Here is a 12,310-nt window from a genome sequence, read left to right as displayed (position 1 = left end):
ACTTGTAAGTCAAAGTGCTAATGAGCTCAATCCCTTGTCTGCTGCAGCTGCTTGTTGTCATGGGGACGGGGCTCCACAGAAAGGAACCTCCACTGATCAGCACAAAGAGCTGGAGTGAGGCTGATTTCCACCCCAGCTTAATAGGCGTGTTACTTCAAAACCATACAGGTTTTCACAAAAATAACTTCACTTTATGAATCCCAAGGCTTCAATGAGCAAATGGTGTGCGTTTTATGCTTGAGGATTGAAAATTGTGGCCACAATTGCGATTTAAAAATGCCTGTCCCTCTGTGATTTTACCCAGATGTCAGAGAGTATTTTCCATTGGAGTGAATGGGAGGATTTCTGGAACTCTCTGTGCTTTGGGGCAGATACAGCCTAAAGTATAGTTTTGATGGCTTAGCCAGGCACATCATTGGAAAGAAGACAAGTATGACTACAAACGAGTGAAGAAAATTCATAGAGTGAAAACTGTGGCTGTAGTGACGAGTTAAAGAGAAAAGTTCTGGCATAAGACAGCGCCTATCTACACTCTAGCTGTGACATCCCTCACTCAATCAGACGGAACACACACTAATGGAAAAGCTGAGAATTCCTCAAAAACCACCCTATGCTTAAACTGCTATAACTCAGAATCTGTTAAAGATATTAACAAGTTGAACAATACATTAATAGTTGAATCGTTGAAGATTGTTTTGTAGTTTAAATGGTGTCTGTAGCTTAAAGTGTGTTGAAGTAGTTAAAGCTGAAAGCAGACAAAGCTGAAGAGGATTTGAAATCCTTCTTCCATTCATTTCAATGGGGAAAAAAAGTTGAAAAAAGCTTAATAACTTGAAAAATATGAAACATGAATGAGAAAAGTAATAGCACACTTCTTGCTAATGCGTATGCTAAATGGCCTGTGCAGCTTGAATATTCTCAACGCGACTTACCTGGAAACGCTCGTTAATAGAAAACACTACTTTAGCTTACATTATACAAATAAATAAAAGTTTGAGAGCATAGCTGAAATAATATAAATACATTTTACATTTACACATTTCACAGTTTTGTCTAAATTGTGCTGCTTCTCTGGCATAATTTTATTTAAAAAATACACATTAATATTCAGAGCAATCACTGCATGACCTACCTGGGATCAAAAAGCATTGGTTAAAATTATATATTGACCTAATGTATTTTTTCTGCTTTTAATTATGTTTTTTGATCATTCTTGATGAATCTGAAAGTAATATGTCTCTGTATCTGAAGTTGTTACAGGTATCTAGTCTACAGAGGCTAGTGAGCTGGTGCTGGGGATTCCTTGGTTGAAGAATCTGAGTTGCCATCTCTTCATGCTTGGGTTGTAAATGAAGGCCGAGTTTCCTGATGGATAAAACACTAAAACACTTATTGTATGATGGATGTGGACCACCTGTAGAATAACTCCTTTACCATTTGAGTAAAAATGTGTTTTATTGAGTGCAATACTCATTAAGATTTTTTTTTAATTTATATGTAATTTATATGCTTTTTATTTATGGCCGGTTCAACTTTATAGCTTACCATATTGGGAAAAAAAAACATGTAATTTCAATACTATGATTTCCTTAATAAAAGTGTTTTCCCTTCAGAAACAGAGTTCAGTGAAATACGTAATAGTAAAGCCAACTTTATTGTCAACCAAAAAAATGCACCACAACTCCAAAGCTAGAACAAACTGTTACCTTCAACTCCAATGTGCAATGTATAGGTTACTGAGTTAATTAAGAAGTCTGGGGGTTTGAGAACAGAAGCTTTTGCAAGGCCTTGCAGACAAAATACATGGAAGTAGGGTAAACAGTCCATGTCCTGGGTAGGGGGTACACTTGGTTATGTTGGAGATTTGTTTCTGCAGCAGGACAGGTATAGTTGTAAATAGATGACCAGGGAGATGTGGTGATCCTTGTTCTCATCACTATTTGGAAGACTGAGCAGAAGCAGTCCTCTACCAGATGGAAGCTGTGGCTGTCCTCACCATCACCTCATCAAAACAAAAGGTACTGCAATCAGAATTGTAGATTAGTGAAATGTTCATTATTATGTAGGTCAAAACCTTCTCTAATGTAAGAATACACAATACCAGACAAAAAAATTAAATTAAATTAAATTAAATTAAATTAATTATTAGGTGTGACTAATTAGCAACTAAGCTTGCAACACAACACAGTAAGTCATTCCAACTAATCATGTTAGAATTTGATAGAACAATGACATAAACCCAAATCACAAGTTGATTTAGGCTGTGACACAGGATGGGGTAATAACAAACATAATCGCGTTCATCTGCAGTTTCTTTTTGTAGCGATCGACCAGCTGTAGCTCTAAAGTGCAAAGGCCTGTCAGCATGCTAATGGCTAACGCAACACACAAATAGGAGCGGCAGCACGTCAACAGGACAAAAGCTCAATCCACCGCTCCCTGCCTGTCGCAGATCGAAGGCCCATCGCTATTAACTGTTCCCCACACAGGTGTGTAATTGCACCAACTCAGAGTAGCACATTTGAAAGGGACAAGGTTTCGGATGACTCGCTGTAGCCGTTAGCAACGCTAGCAATTAGCTTGTCTCACATGTGGGTTACCACATTTTAAAAGGACCAACTAACATATTAAGACATCACAAGTATCAAGCACAAACTTACTACAGCGAGCTAGATCCACCGCTCCCTCCCTGTCGCAGCTCGAAGGGCTATAACCATCAGCTGTTCCCCGCAGGTGTATGCGATTATAGAAAAAGGACAAACACTAGACCCACCGCTTCCTGCCTGTAGCCGCTTGATGCCGATAGCCATTAGCTTGTGTCACATGTGGGTTACTACATTTTAAACAGACCAACCAACATATTAAGTGTCAAGCACGTACTTACTACAGCGAGCTGGACCCACCGCCTGTAGCCGCTCCCTGCCTGTAGCCGCTCTATGCCGATAGCCATTAGCTTTTCTCCACACAGGTGTGTGGCTGCAGGAGCCCACATGAGCACATTTGAAGGGGACAAAGGCTCGGTCGACTGGCTGTAGCCGTTAGCATAGCTCGCTACTAACTTGCCTCACACATAGGTTACTACATTTTTAAAAGACAAACTAACATTTAAAAACATTATAAGTATTAAGCATGTACTTACTTCAGTGAGTGGATGACGGACTGTAGGAATAGATCCTTTTTTTCCCAACAGGGGCCGTGAAACAAATCCAGCATTGTACGCACCCTCGTTTGAAATGCACATGCGTATAAATGCTGAGGCAGTGTTTCTGGCACCGGTCCGTTAAAAATAAAAGTGACCCACAAAGTCCTCACTTGTTGATCCCTTGGTAAAGTGAATAGACTTCGGTGTTGGTTAGAACACCTAAGAACCAAACTATTTCTATGGGAGGACTTGGGCGCTGCCGTGCTCGTCTGTTCATGGTGAGTGAGGGGGGAAATGGCGGAAGTCCAGTTTTGGTTCGGGATCATTGTGGGGGTGGTGGTTCAGTATTTGCAGGGAGAACTTCCTACCAATGTGACGTCAACTGGGGAACGGTCACAGAGTAGGACTAGGTCTCTCTCCATTGGATGAGAAAATGTACGTTTTCAAAATGTGAAAAAAGGAGGAAATGCCTTTCTACCTTTCTCAGTGTGTGCATATGTGACCCATGGAGTCATAGGAATGCTCCAAAATGTCTAAAAAGTGGATTTTGCACGATATGACCCCTTTAAAGTCTTGTCAACGTCAATTGATAGTGACGTTAGCAAAGCGGAAGCAGACGCGCTGTCACCGGACAAGGTTCTGTTTGGCCATCTCATTTTAACGCCACATGGATTTTGTACAAAGTCACGGTTATTATTAACACAGCTCTGTCAACGTCGATTGCAATTAATTCGCTACTCTCGTGACTGGTATGTAATTCTTGTGCCCCAGACTCAGAGCTATGTAACGCAGGTTGATTACGGCTAGCAGCATTTAGCCTAGCTACCGCTGCAGTTCATGTGTGTGTTTAAAATCACTTTATAAGTGAAGTGTTGTATGACTAACTAAATAATGTAAAGCTTGTTCATTGATATTGTCCCCTTATATAGGGAAATTACGTAAATATATGTTGATAAGTTAACGCACATTTTTCACACTGGAGAATGAACTTTGAATACAAATAACCAAACTGATCCTGGGTATCAAATATTTACGAACTAACCTTGTTCGCCTTGCTTTCTGTATTTCCCTGTCATCTGTAGCTGATGAATTACGTGAGGCTGCTGTCAGTGGACCCATCAGATCGAGGCTCTCAGAGATGTAGGCTGGGACCGGACTTGATGTCGGCTCTTGGCCTGAGTCTGGGCTCCCCTTTGCTTGTGACTGTTCCTGGGGGAAGCTGTCTGTGTACCACCTGGCCCCGGTCTGACCTGGCAGAGGGCTTTCTGCAGATAAACCTGAAATGTTGCTCTCCCAGTTTAATCTCTCATTCTCTCTCACCTCACCTAAACCTGGACCCCGTGCAGCTCAAGCCTGTGTCCTGCCTCAAGCTGAAAAGTGTTAAGATAACAGTTGTAGTCCAGAGCGTTGACTTTAAGAAATATGCATCTCAGCAGCTTGTTCATGTGCTTGGGAAAGACATGCTAAAAGGGCTTTATGTCCATGAGAAGTATGTGGTGAATTTAGAGGACTTTGATACAGAGATTAGATATGTTGTTATTAAAGCTGTTCTACCAGATTCTGCCATTGGTGGATTCATCACCTCAAAAACTGGTGTGGAGATAGTGGAGATTCAGACAGTCCAGTGTTACATGAAAAAGCAGCAGGACGAGCACATGGTGTCACTGGGTGGTTTGGAGGAGGTGTGTATTTAACCTAAATTGTTGTTCAGTTACAGTGGGTTTTCCAAATATCTGACTCTTTTTTTCAATTCTAGGTAAATGCTGTATTGAGAGAAATGTTGGAGCTGCCACTGATCTATCCACGTACCCTGAGGTCTGTGGGTGTGTCATGTCCCAGAGGTGTGCTTCTGGTTGGACCTCCTGGTGTTGGCAAGACCCAGCTGATACACAGTGTAGCAGGGGAAGTGAGGGCCACCCTGATGGTGGTTCAAGGGCCAGAGGTAACAAAATATATCATAGAGAGGTCTTTTCTAATGTCTCCATAGGTACTGGGTAATGTATTTCATTACATTTCACTTGTCAGAAAATTAAAACATAGCACATTAAAACAAGTTCTATTTCAGGTGGTGGGATCACAGCCTGGTGAGAGTGAGGAGACATTGCGGGGTGTGTTTAAGAGAGCTCGAGCTGCAGCCGAAGAGGGTCCATGTGTGCTGTTCTTAGATGAATTGGACTCTCTGTGTCCCCGGAGAACAGGCTCATCTGCACCAGAGAATCGCCTGGTTGCCCAGCTTCTCATGCTTATGGATGGGATGAATCAATCTGATCGCTTCCTCATTGTTGGAGCCACCAACCAGCCCGACAGCTTGGACCCAGCACTTCGCAGGCCTGGAAGGTTTGACAGAGAGGTACAAAGAAGAAAGATATCAACCCCACATAGAATAACATGCAAATGTATATTTGTGAACTTCTGAATCTTACATATTTTTTCAGGTTATCATTGGGGTTCCCACCTTGCAGCAGAGAAAGGCCATCTTGTCTGTTCTGTGTTCAAAGATGCCTGTAAGTCCCGGTGTGAATATGGAAGAGCTTTCACAGAGATCTACAGGTTATGTAGGAGCAGATCTTTGTGCTCTGTGCAGGGAGGCCGCTATGCATGCTATACGGGAGAACTCACAGGTAAGTACAGCAGTCAAGCATTGTTTATATAGAAGAAAACACTGCAAATTGTGTTTATTCTAAGGATTGAATAAGATTGCTTCTCATTCGCATGCATACTAATGCACGCAGCTAGATTGATCTTTTAACTATTTGTTTTGTGGGTCAAATGCCCTATTGCACAGATGGAAACAGAATTTGTCAGCTGCAAAAAGCAGGCTTTTGCTTATGTTGTGCTGGTATTCACAGGTTTCAGGAAAACAGTTAGTGGACATGAAGCACTTCCAGGAGGCCTTGAAGTCAGTGTGTCCCTCCAGCCTGCAGAGCAGCCTAGGCAGGACAGACCTCTCTCCAGTTTATTGGGATCAAATTGGAGGTCTGGACGAGGTTAAACTTAAACTAAGACAGGTAATTTAACCTAATTTTATTTTAGGGCAGTATTACAATTAACAATATGGTTAAGAGAAAACACAAGGTGAGGGAGGAAAACTAGGGTTAGAGTTTGGGGTTTATTTGCATCAACTGGTTGCGAGTGGAGTTTAGGGACTACTTTGACAAAGTTGATTGGTAGTACTTTTATCTTTTAACCTTTTGTCCTGTGTTTGAACATCAAAGAGCATTGAGTGGCCTATGAGATACCCTGAGGCATTTGTTCGTCTGGGTCTTTGCCGACCTCGTGGCATTCTACTCTATGGACCTCCAGGATGTGCAAAGACAAAGCTTGTCAGAGCTGCAGCAACTTTCGCCTACTGTTCCTTTCTGTCTGTCAATGGTGCTGACCTCTACTCTCCCTATGTTGGGGACTCAGAGAAGGCATTAATGCAGGTACTTTTTTTCGTGATCGCCGTGTTCATGTTTTCCTGCCTGCTTCATTCTTTAACACCTGCCCCTGTCTGTAGCTGTTTCAACAGGCACGAGCCTGTGCTCCCTGTATCTTGTTCCTGGATGAGATTGACACTCTGTTTGGGTCACGGTCAAACATGCAGAAGCCTAACAGTGTACAGACACGTCTCCTTTCGGTGCTCCTGAACGAGATGGATGGGGTAGGCCTGAAGAGACTAGAGAGGAGGAGGTCAGAGCTGATTCTTCAGGCAGATGGAGAGGTGGAGAGTCACACACAGCAAAAGGTTAGGTTCGGAGGCTTTTATTTGTACTTTACAATATCTAATTACAATAAAGTTGTTAGGAGGGCATGTTGTAATAAGATGTTTGTGTTTTCCAAAAGATGGACTGCCTCGAAATCTGCAACAAAGATGTGATGGTTGTTGCTACCACAAACAGAGTGGATATCTTAGACTGTGCCCTCCTCAGGCCTGGGAGACTGGATCACATTATATATGTCCCACCACCTGACAAGCAGGTCAATTAAATCTCCAAAATAAAAAAATATAGAAATCCTCATAACCTAGAAAACCAGCTGTACTGAAAAGTTTTCAGTGATGAATTAAGAGTAGCCAAGCTTATATTTATATTTTCTGTGTCTAGTCCCGACTTGCTATCCTAAAGAGGTTTACAACATCGATGCCCATGGGAGATGATATATGTCTGGAGGAGATAGCTGCAAGGACTGAGCATTTCTCTGGAGCTGACCTGGAAAACCTGTGTAAAGAGGTAATGTAAAGCTAAATCAAAGGCTTTATTTTGTCACATCTGGAAATGTGACATGATGCAATCCCCTGGCAACATTTAAAAGTCTTTTTGTTTTCCAGGCTGCTTTGTTGGTACTGCAGGAGGAGAACATGGAGCCTTCCACCATAAAACACATGTACTTCCTTCAGGCCCTCAGAAAAATGAGCCCCTCTCTCTACCCAGCAGATCCAGACATATTAAACACCATTTAGATGTCAAATCATTGACATGTGTAGTTAAACTACTACTACTACACCGTATATATACTGTTAAAATAAGTAAAGTTTGATTGTTTATTTGTTTGGTGTTTCTTCTTGTTTATTAACAAATTTGCAACATTGGAGCTTTGGCTTTTTAAACAATCTGCAAGCCATTTACTTTCACTTCTCAACTCTGGCCACAAGAGTGTGCTGCACCATTAGAAAATGTATTGATAAGGAAAGTGGTTCAGCTGTTGAACAAGATTCCAGTAGTGCATTTCTGTGCCGGAAGCTTTGTCTGTCTACGTGCCTTTCTCCTCGTACCACCTCTCATCCAGCCTACATCAGCTGGTTCTGTCGACAAACTTCTACCACTTCTGATCAGCAAAAGGTGAGACTTGGCACATGCAGCTAACTCTACTTTATCTCTTGATTTTTTTATTCACTAAGAATATACTGCCTCATTCCTGTGTGAATATAATTTGTTTTAACTTTGTAGGTATTTCACCAACTTGAAAATGAATGCATTTTTCCAGATGCTGAGAAAGAAAAAGGAGGTTAGTTGACATTTCAACCACAATAAAATGTAAAAGCAATTTATAATTTATTACCAATTGTGAATATTGAATTTGTAGAAAATTATCTGTCTTAAATATTTGTGATGTGCATGTTTGTTGTAGCTGATACCACTGATTGGCTTTATGGCTTTTGCTGCAACAGGAGCCACCACTGCCGCACTCTATTTTCTATTTACTAAACCTGATGTTATGTGAGTGTTACTGTAAACTGTAACTAATTTTTTAATGCTATTTTGGATTGTAAAATACTTGATTGTATAACATTTATTGTTTTGATTCAGTTTGAATAAGACACGTAACCCCGAGCCATGGGAAAGGCTCGACCCATCAAAATCCCAAAAGGTGATTTCTTAGATTCTTAGCTTACCAATATTTTATATAGCAACCAGGTGATTTGGTAAAAAGCCTTTAAAATGAAATAAAAAAAAATAATGCAAAAGACTTTGCTAATGTGCTTTTGACATTCTGCTTAGTCATTGAGGAAGACATGTCAGGCAACACACATCTATTGTTACCACACAAGCCTAGACATGCCCCAAAACAAACAGTCAGGTGTTAAGAGTTGTTGTGCAGGGTGAAATTATGCCAGGTTAGGCCTTTGTTTTATTTTTTCTTTGTGTGTTTTGCTGCAGCTCATCACCATCAATCAGCAATGGAAACCAGTGGAGGAACTGGAGCTGGTGAGGAAAATCACCAAGTAAAATGGCGGGAACCTGCTTCGAATTTTGTCAACCTGCCAGCCCCCCCATCAGTCTAGCAGAATTATTTCTGCACAAACTAGGACGCTTTGACACTCTGTGTGCGTAAATGCTTCTGCTCCTCTGGTGGGGTTTCACTCTGTAGTGACCACGGAAAGATAGCCGCAACGGCAATACCCTGCAATCAGGTCAAATTAGGGAAATCGAACAGGCTTCTATGATAAAAATGAGACATTTTCATATCTCTGGGGTTTTATTTCATAGTATAGTTGATGGTCATGGCAAACCAGATTTTTTTCAAAGTGTATTTGAATGTATGTTTACTAAATAAATTTAAAGAAATAAAATGCAAATGACGGACTGTACAATCTCAAAGTATTCTTTGTTTGTTTTTTTGTGTTTTTGGTTCCTAAATGTAAAAAATCTTTTTAATATAAGAATACATGTTTGTTTATTTAAACAGATATTCTTAGTCTGATCAGTAATCTATTAATGCAGCACCTGCATGCCATCTTTGTGTGTATGTAGTATGTAATAAGAGAAATGGTGAAGTTCTGTGTTTGAGTAGTTATAATAAAAAAAAAAGGCAAATGATTAACTGATACCAGCTTGTAATATCATCATATACTTTGCTTTAGTAACATTCTAACATTAATGAAAATTATTATAATATTGATGAATTGATAAAACATTGATGTTTTCTTTTTTTGAATTGGTTCATTTCACAGCAGATGGCTTCATATTGGCATGTAAACACATCATTATGCCAGCGTGCACAATACCAGTTTCGTAAAACAGCCACACCTAGTTAGTTGATCCTCATTCGCATCTACAACAAGTCACAAAATAGCTGCTGTGTAAAGTCAGTGAGATTACTTCAGGGTTGCACATTTCACCTGTCACTGTGTTTATGAATGTTAGTTTCTTAATTCATTTGCACTTTATGGCTCCATTTTTTAGCACTGTCCTCCTGCTCATCACATGCAATAGCTTAAAGCTAAGTGGATGTTAAGCTTTTTGATAGACTAAGTGAGTTTATGTGACAATTAAAATAATCCAGGAGATGTAACAAAGGAGAGACGTTTACAAGGTCAACATTAATGTTTAAAACTCCACCATTTTTTCTCATTATTTAATCTACATTTTTCTCTGTGTAAGAAAAGGTGATGTGTTGCCAGCATTAAAATAATTGCTGTCATCCAAGCAATAAGAAAATGCACTCATGCTTATGGTTACTATAGTGTGGGCAAGCCACTTAGCGTCCTTCTATTGCATTTACATCAGGGGCTCTATGTCAAAGCCTGCTGGCCTGGATGGACCTCTGCTGAATTATTAAACACCATACAAAAGCTGAGAAGAGAGAGACAGACAGAGAGACATGCCTTATATTTCCTGATCTGTTCAGGTTGCCTGTTTATCAGGAAATAGTTTTCTCTTTTGGTTTCACCTATGTATATGTTGTATGAAAGCCATAAGTCAGCAAGACATTCCACACTTCCTCTTTATATTGTATGTGTATATATTTTTCTCTTTTAGCATGCAACATGCTCCTTAGACACAATTCAATAATCTACTTAATGTGAATAGCAAATATAGATGATTAGTGGCATGTTGACTGGAGGCCATGGCACTGTGAGATGTCAAATATGGGCAGATAGGTGCACACTACTGTTAGACATTAATACTGTAATACCTAAAAAGTGACAGTTTGTAAAAGCAAAGGACTATTTACACAGCACTAGAAGGAAGGATATATTATTTGTGATTATGGAATTTGTTTACGTGACTGGATCGCAGACATGATGATACCACAGACCATGTGACTAAGAGAGGCAAGTATTACTTGAAAAGCATGAAAAGTTAGATTTAGACTACGTTGTATTATGTTGTCCTCTTCATTGACCTCTGTGCATTACAACCATTAGACCTGACTTAATGCAGTTTAGGTTCAACTATGTTACATAATTGTGGGAATATTTGGCCACTTACAATACATCTGTTTGCAATTGTTGGAGCTCCAGGCAAGATAAGTAATAAGTGGCACTCAGCATCTTTAACAAGTAGAAACAAGGCAAAACACTTAGAGCAAAGTCGGTTTAGAGAGTGTCTGAATCACATACACTGAATAAAAATTACAAGTTGTAAGACAAACACAGAAATGTTATGCCTTTGGTTAAGTGGCTTCATTTTAATGTGGCTGTTACCTGGAAACAGAGATACTACCACTCACACTCGGACAACCCAGAGTAGAGCCCAGGACGCAGAATCGCAGTCTTACACGCCTCTCTGCATGTTCTCTACAGCCGCCACGCACTCTTAGTCTTAGTTATCGCATAGAGACTGTGCCTGCTCCCCGACCACCTAAACTATACAAGATAACAAATCAAAGAGGAGTGACTTACCAGAATTTAATAAACATCAAAACAGTTCCTCTTACAGAACAAAGTAACAGTAAGTTAATAAAGTGTGGTTTATTAAATATCAGATCTCTCTCATCTAAATCCTTGTTGATAAATGACTTGATAAGTGACCATCACATAGATCTGTTCTGTCTCACTGAAACCTGGCTGCAGCAGGATGAATATGTTACTTTAAATGAGTCGACTCCAATGAGTCACATCAACTATCATGTTCCAAGAAGTACAGGTAGAGGTGGAGGAGTAGCAGCCATTTATAAATCAGATTTATTAATTATTCCTAAACCTAAACATAGTTATACCTCATTTGAGAGCCTCACTCTGAGCCTTTCTCACCCAAACTCTAAAACTCAGAAGCCAGTTGTGTTTTGTATTATTTACAGTCCTCCTGCTCCATATTCGGAGTTCTTAACTGAATTCTCTGAATTCTTATCTGACCTAGTTCTTAGCACAGATAAAGTCATTGTAGTGGGAGACTTTAACATTCATGTAGATGTTGACAGTAACTGTGTCAGCACTGCTTGTAAGTCCTTAATAGACACTATTCGTTTTACACAGCATGTAAATGAACCCACTCATCGTTTTAACCATACCCTCGATCTTGTCCTGACATATGGGGTTGAAATTGATAATTTAATTTTTCTTCCCCAAAACTCTCTGTTATCTGACCATTTCTTATTAACTTTTGAATTTAGCATAATTGACCTTACAATAGCTGGAAAGAAATGTTACTATAGCAGATGTTTATCTGACAACGCTGTTGCCAGATTCAAGCAGATGATTCTATCATTAGAAAAAACATTCAGCAGCGACCTCTTCCAAATGACAGAAAGCACTAGATCCATCAACTTTAAATTTACCAAATCCTCTGTCTTACCTAGACAGCTTCTTCCCCATAACTCATATGGAGTTAACCTCAATAATCAACTCTTCCAAGTCGTCCACTTGTCTTTTAGATCCAATCCTAACCAGATTATTCTGGTTCTACCTTTAATCAGCTCGTCTATGTTAAATCAAATCAACCAATCTTTACATTTAGGCTATGT

General features: G+C 39.9%; 2 protein-coding genes and 1 long non-coding RNA gene across 3 annotated transcripts; 2 read left to right on the top strand and 1 right to left on the bottom strand.

Moving 5' to 3' along the window:
• Positions 1–1,635: 1,635 nt before the first annotated feature.
• On the bottom strand, positions 1,636–3,606 carry LOC129603101 (uncharacterized). The gene is made up of 2 exons (XR_008692711.1): positions 3,140–3,606; positions 1,636–2,021 (listed from the first exon to the last, which is right to left on the bottom strand). It is a non-coding gene; the product is annotated as an uncharacterized LOC129603101 (long non-coding RNA).
• Positions 3,607–3,740: 134 nt separating this feature from the next.
• Positions 3,741–7,667, top strand: spata5l1 (spermatogenesis associated 5-like 1). Its single transcript, XM_041067849.2, is given in 12 exon segments — positions 3,741–3,891; positions 4,225–4,824; positions 4,899–5,084; positions 5,208–5,492; positions 5,578–5,763; positions 5,992–6,150; positions 6,358–6,567; positions 6,642–6,869; positions 6,968–7,102; positions 7,228–7,353; positions 7,452–7,546; positions 7,548–7,667. Coding segments are annotated over 11 exon segments (2,232 nt in total). The 5' UTR covers positions 3,741–3,891; positions 4,225–4,227; the 3' UTR covers positions 7,573–7,667.
• Positions 7,635–9,225, top strand: c16h15orf48 (chromosome 16 C15orf48 homolog). Its single transcript, XM_029129785.3, has 5 exons — positions 7,635–7,962; positions 8,071–8,128; positions 8,252–8,340; positions 8,431–8,491; positions 8,782–9,225. Exons 2-5 carry the CDS (start codon positions 8,090–8,092, stop codon positions 8,848–8,850), a joined length of 258 nt encoding a protein of 85 aa, XP_028985618.1. The 5' UTR covers positions 7,635–7,962; positions 8,071–8,089; the 3' UTR covers positions 8,851–9,225.
• The last annotated feature ends 3,085 nt before the right edge of the window (positions 9,226–12,310 follow it).

Source organism: Betta splendens, chromosome 16 (genome assembly GCF_900634795.4).
Source record: "Betta splendens chromosome 16, fBetSpl5.4, whole genome shotgun sequence".
Lineage (NCBI taxonomy): Eukaryota > Metazoa > Chordata > Actinopteri > Anabantiformes > Osphronemidae > Betta > Betta splendens.
This window is presented reverse-complemented; position numbering and strand designations above follow the sequence as displayed.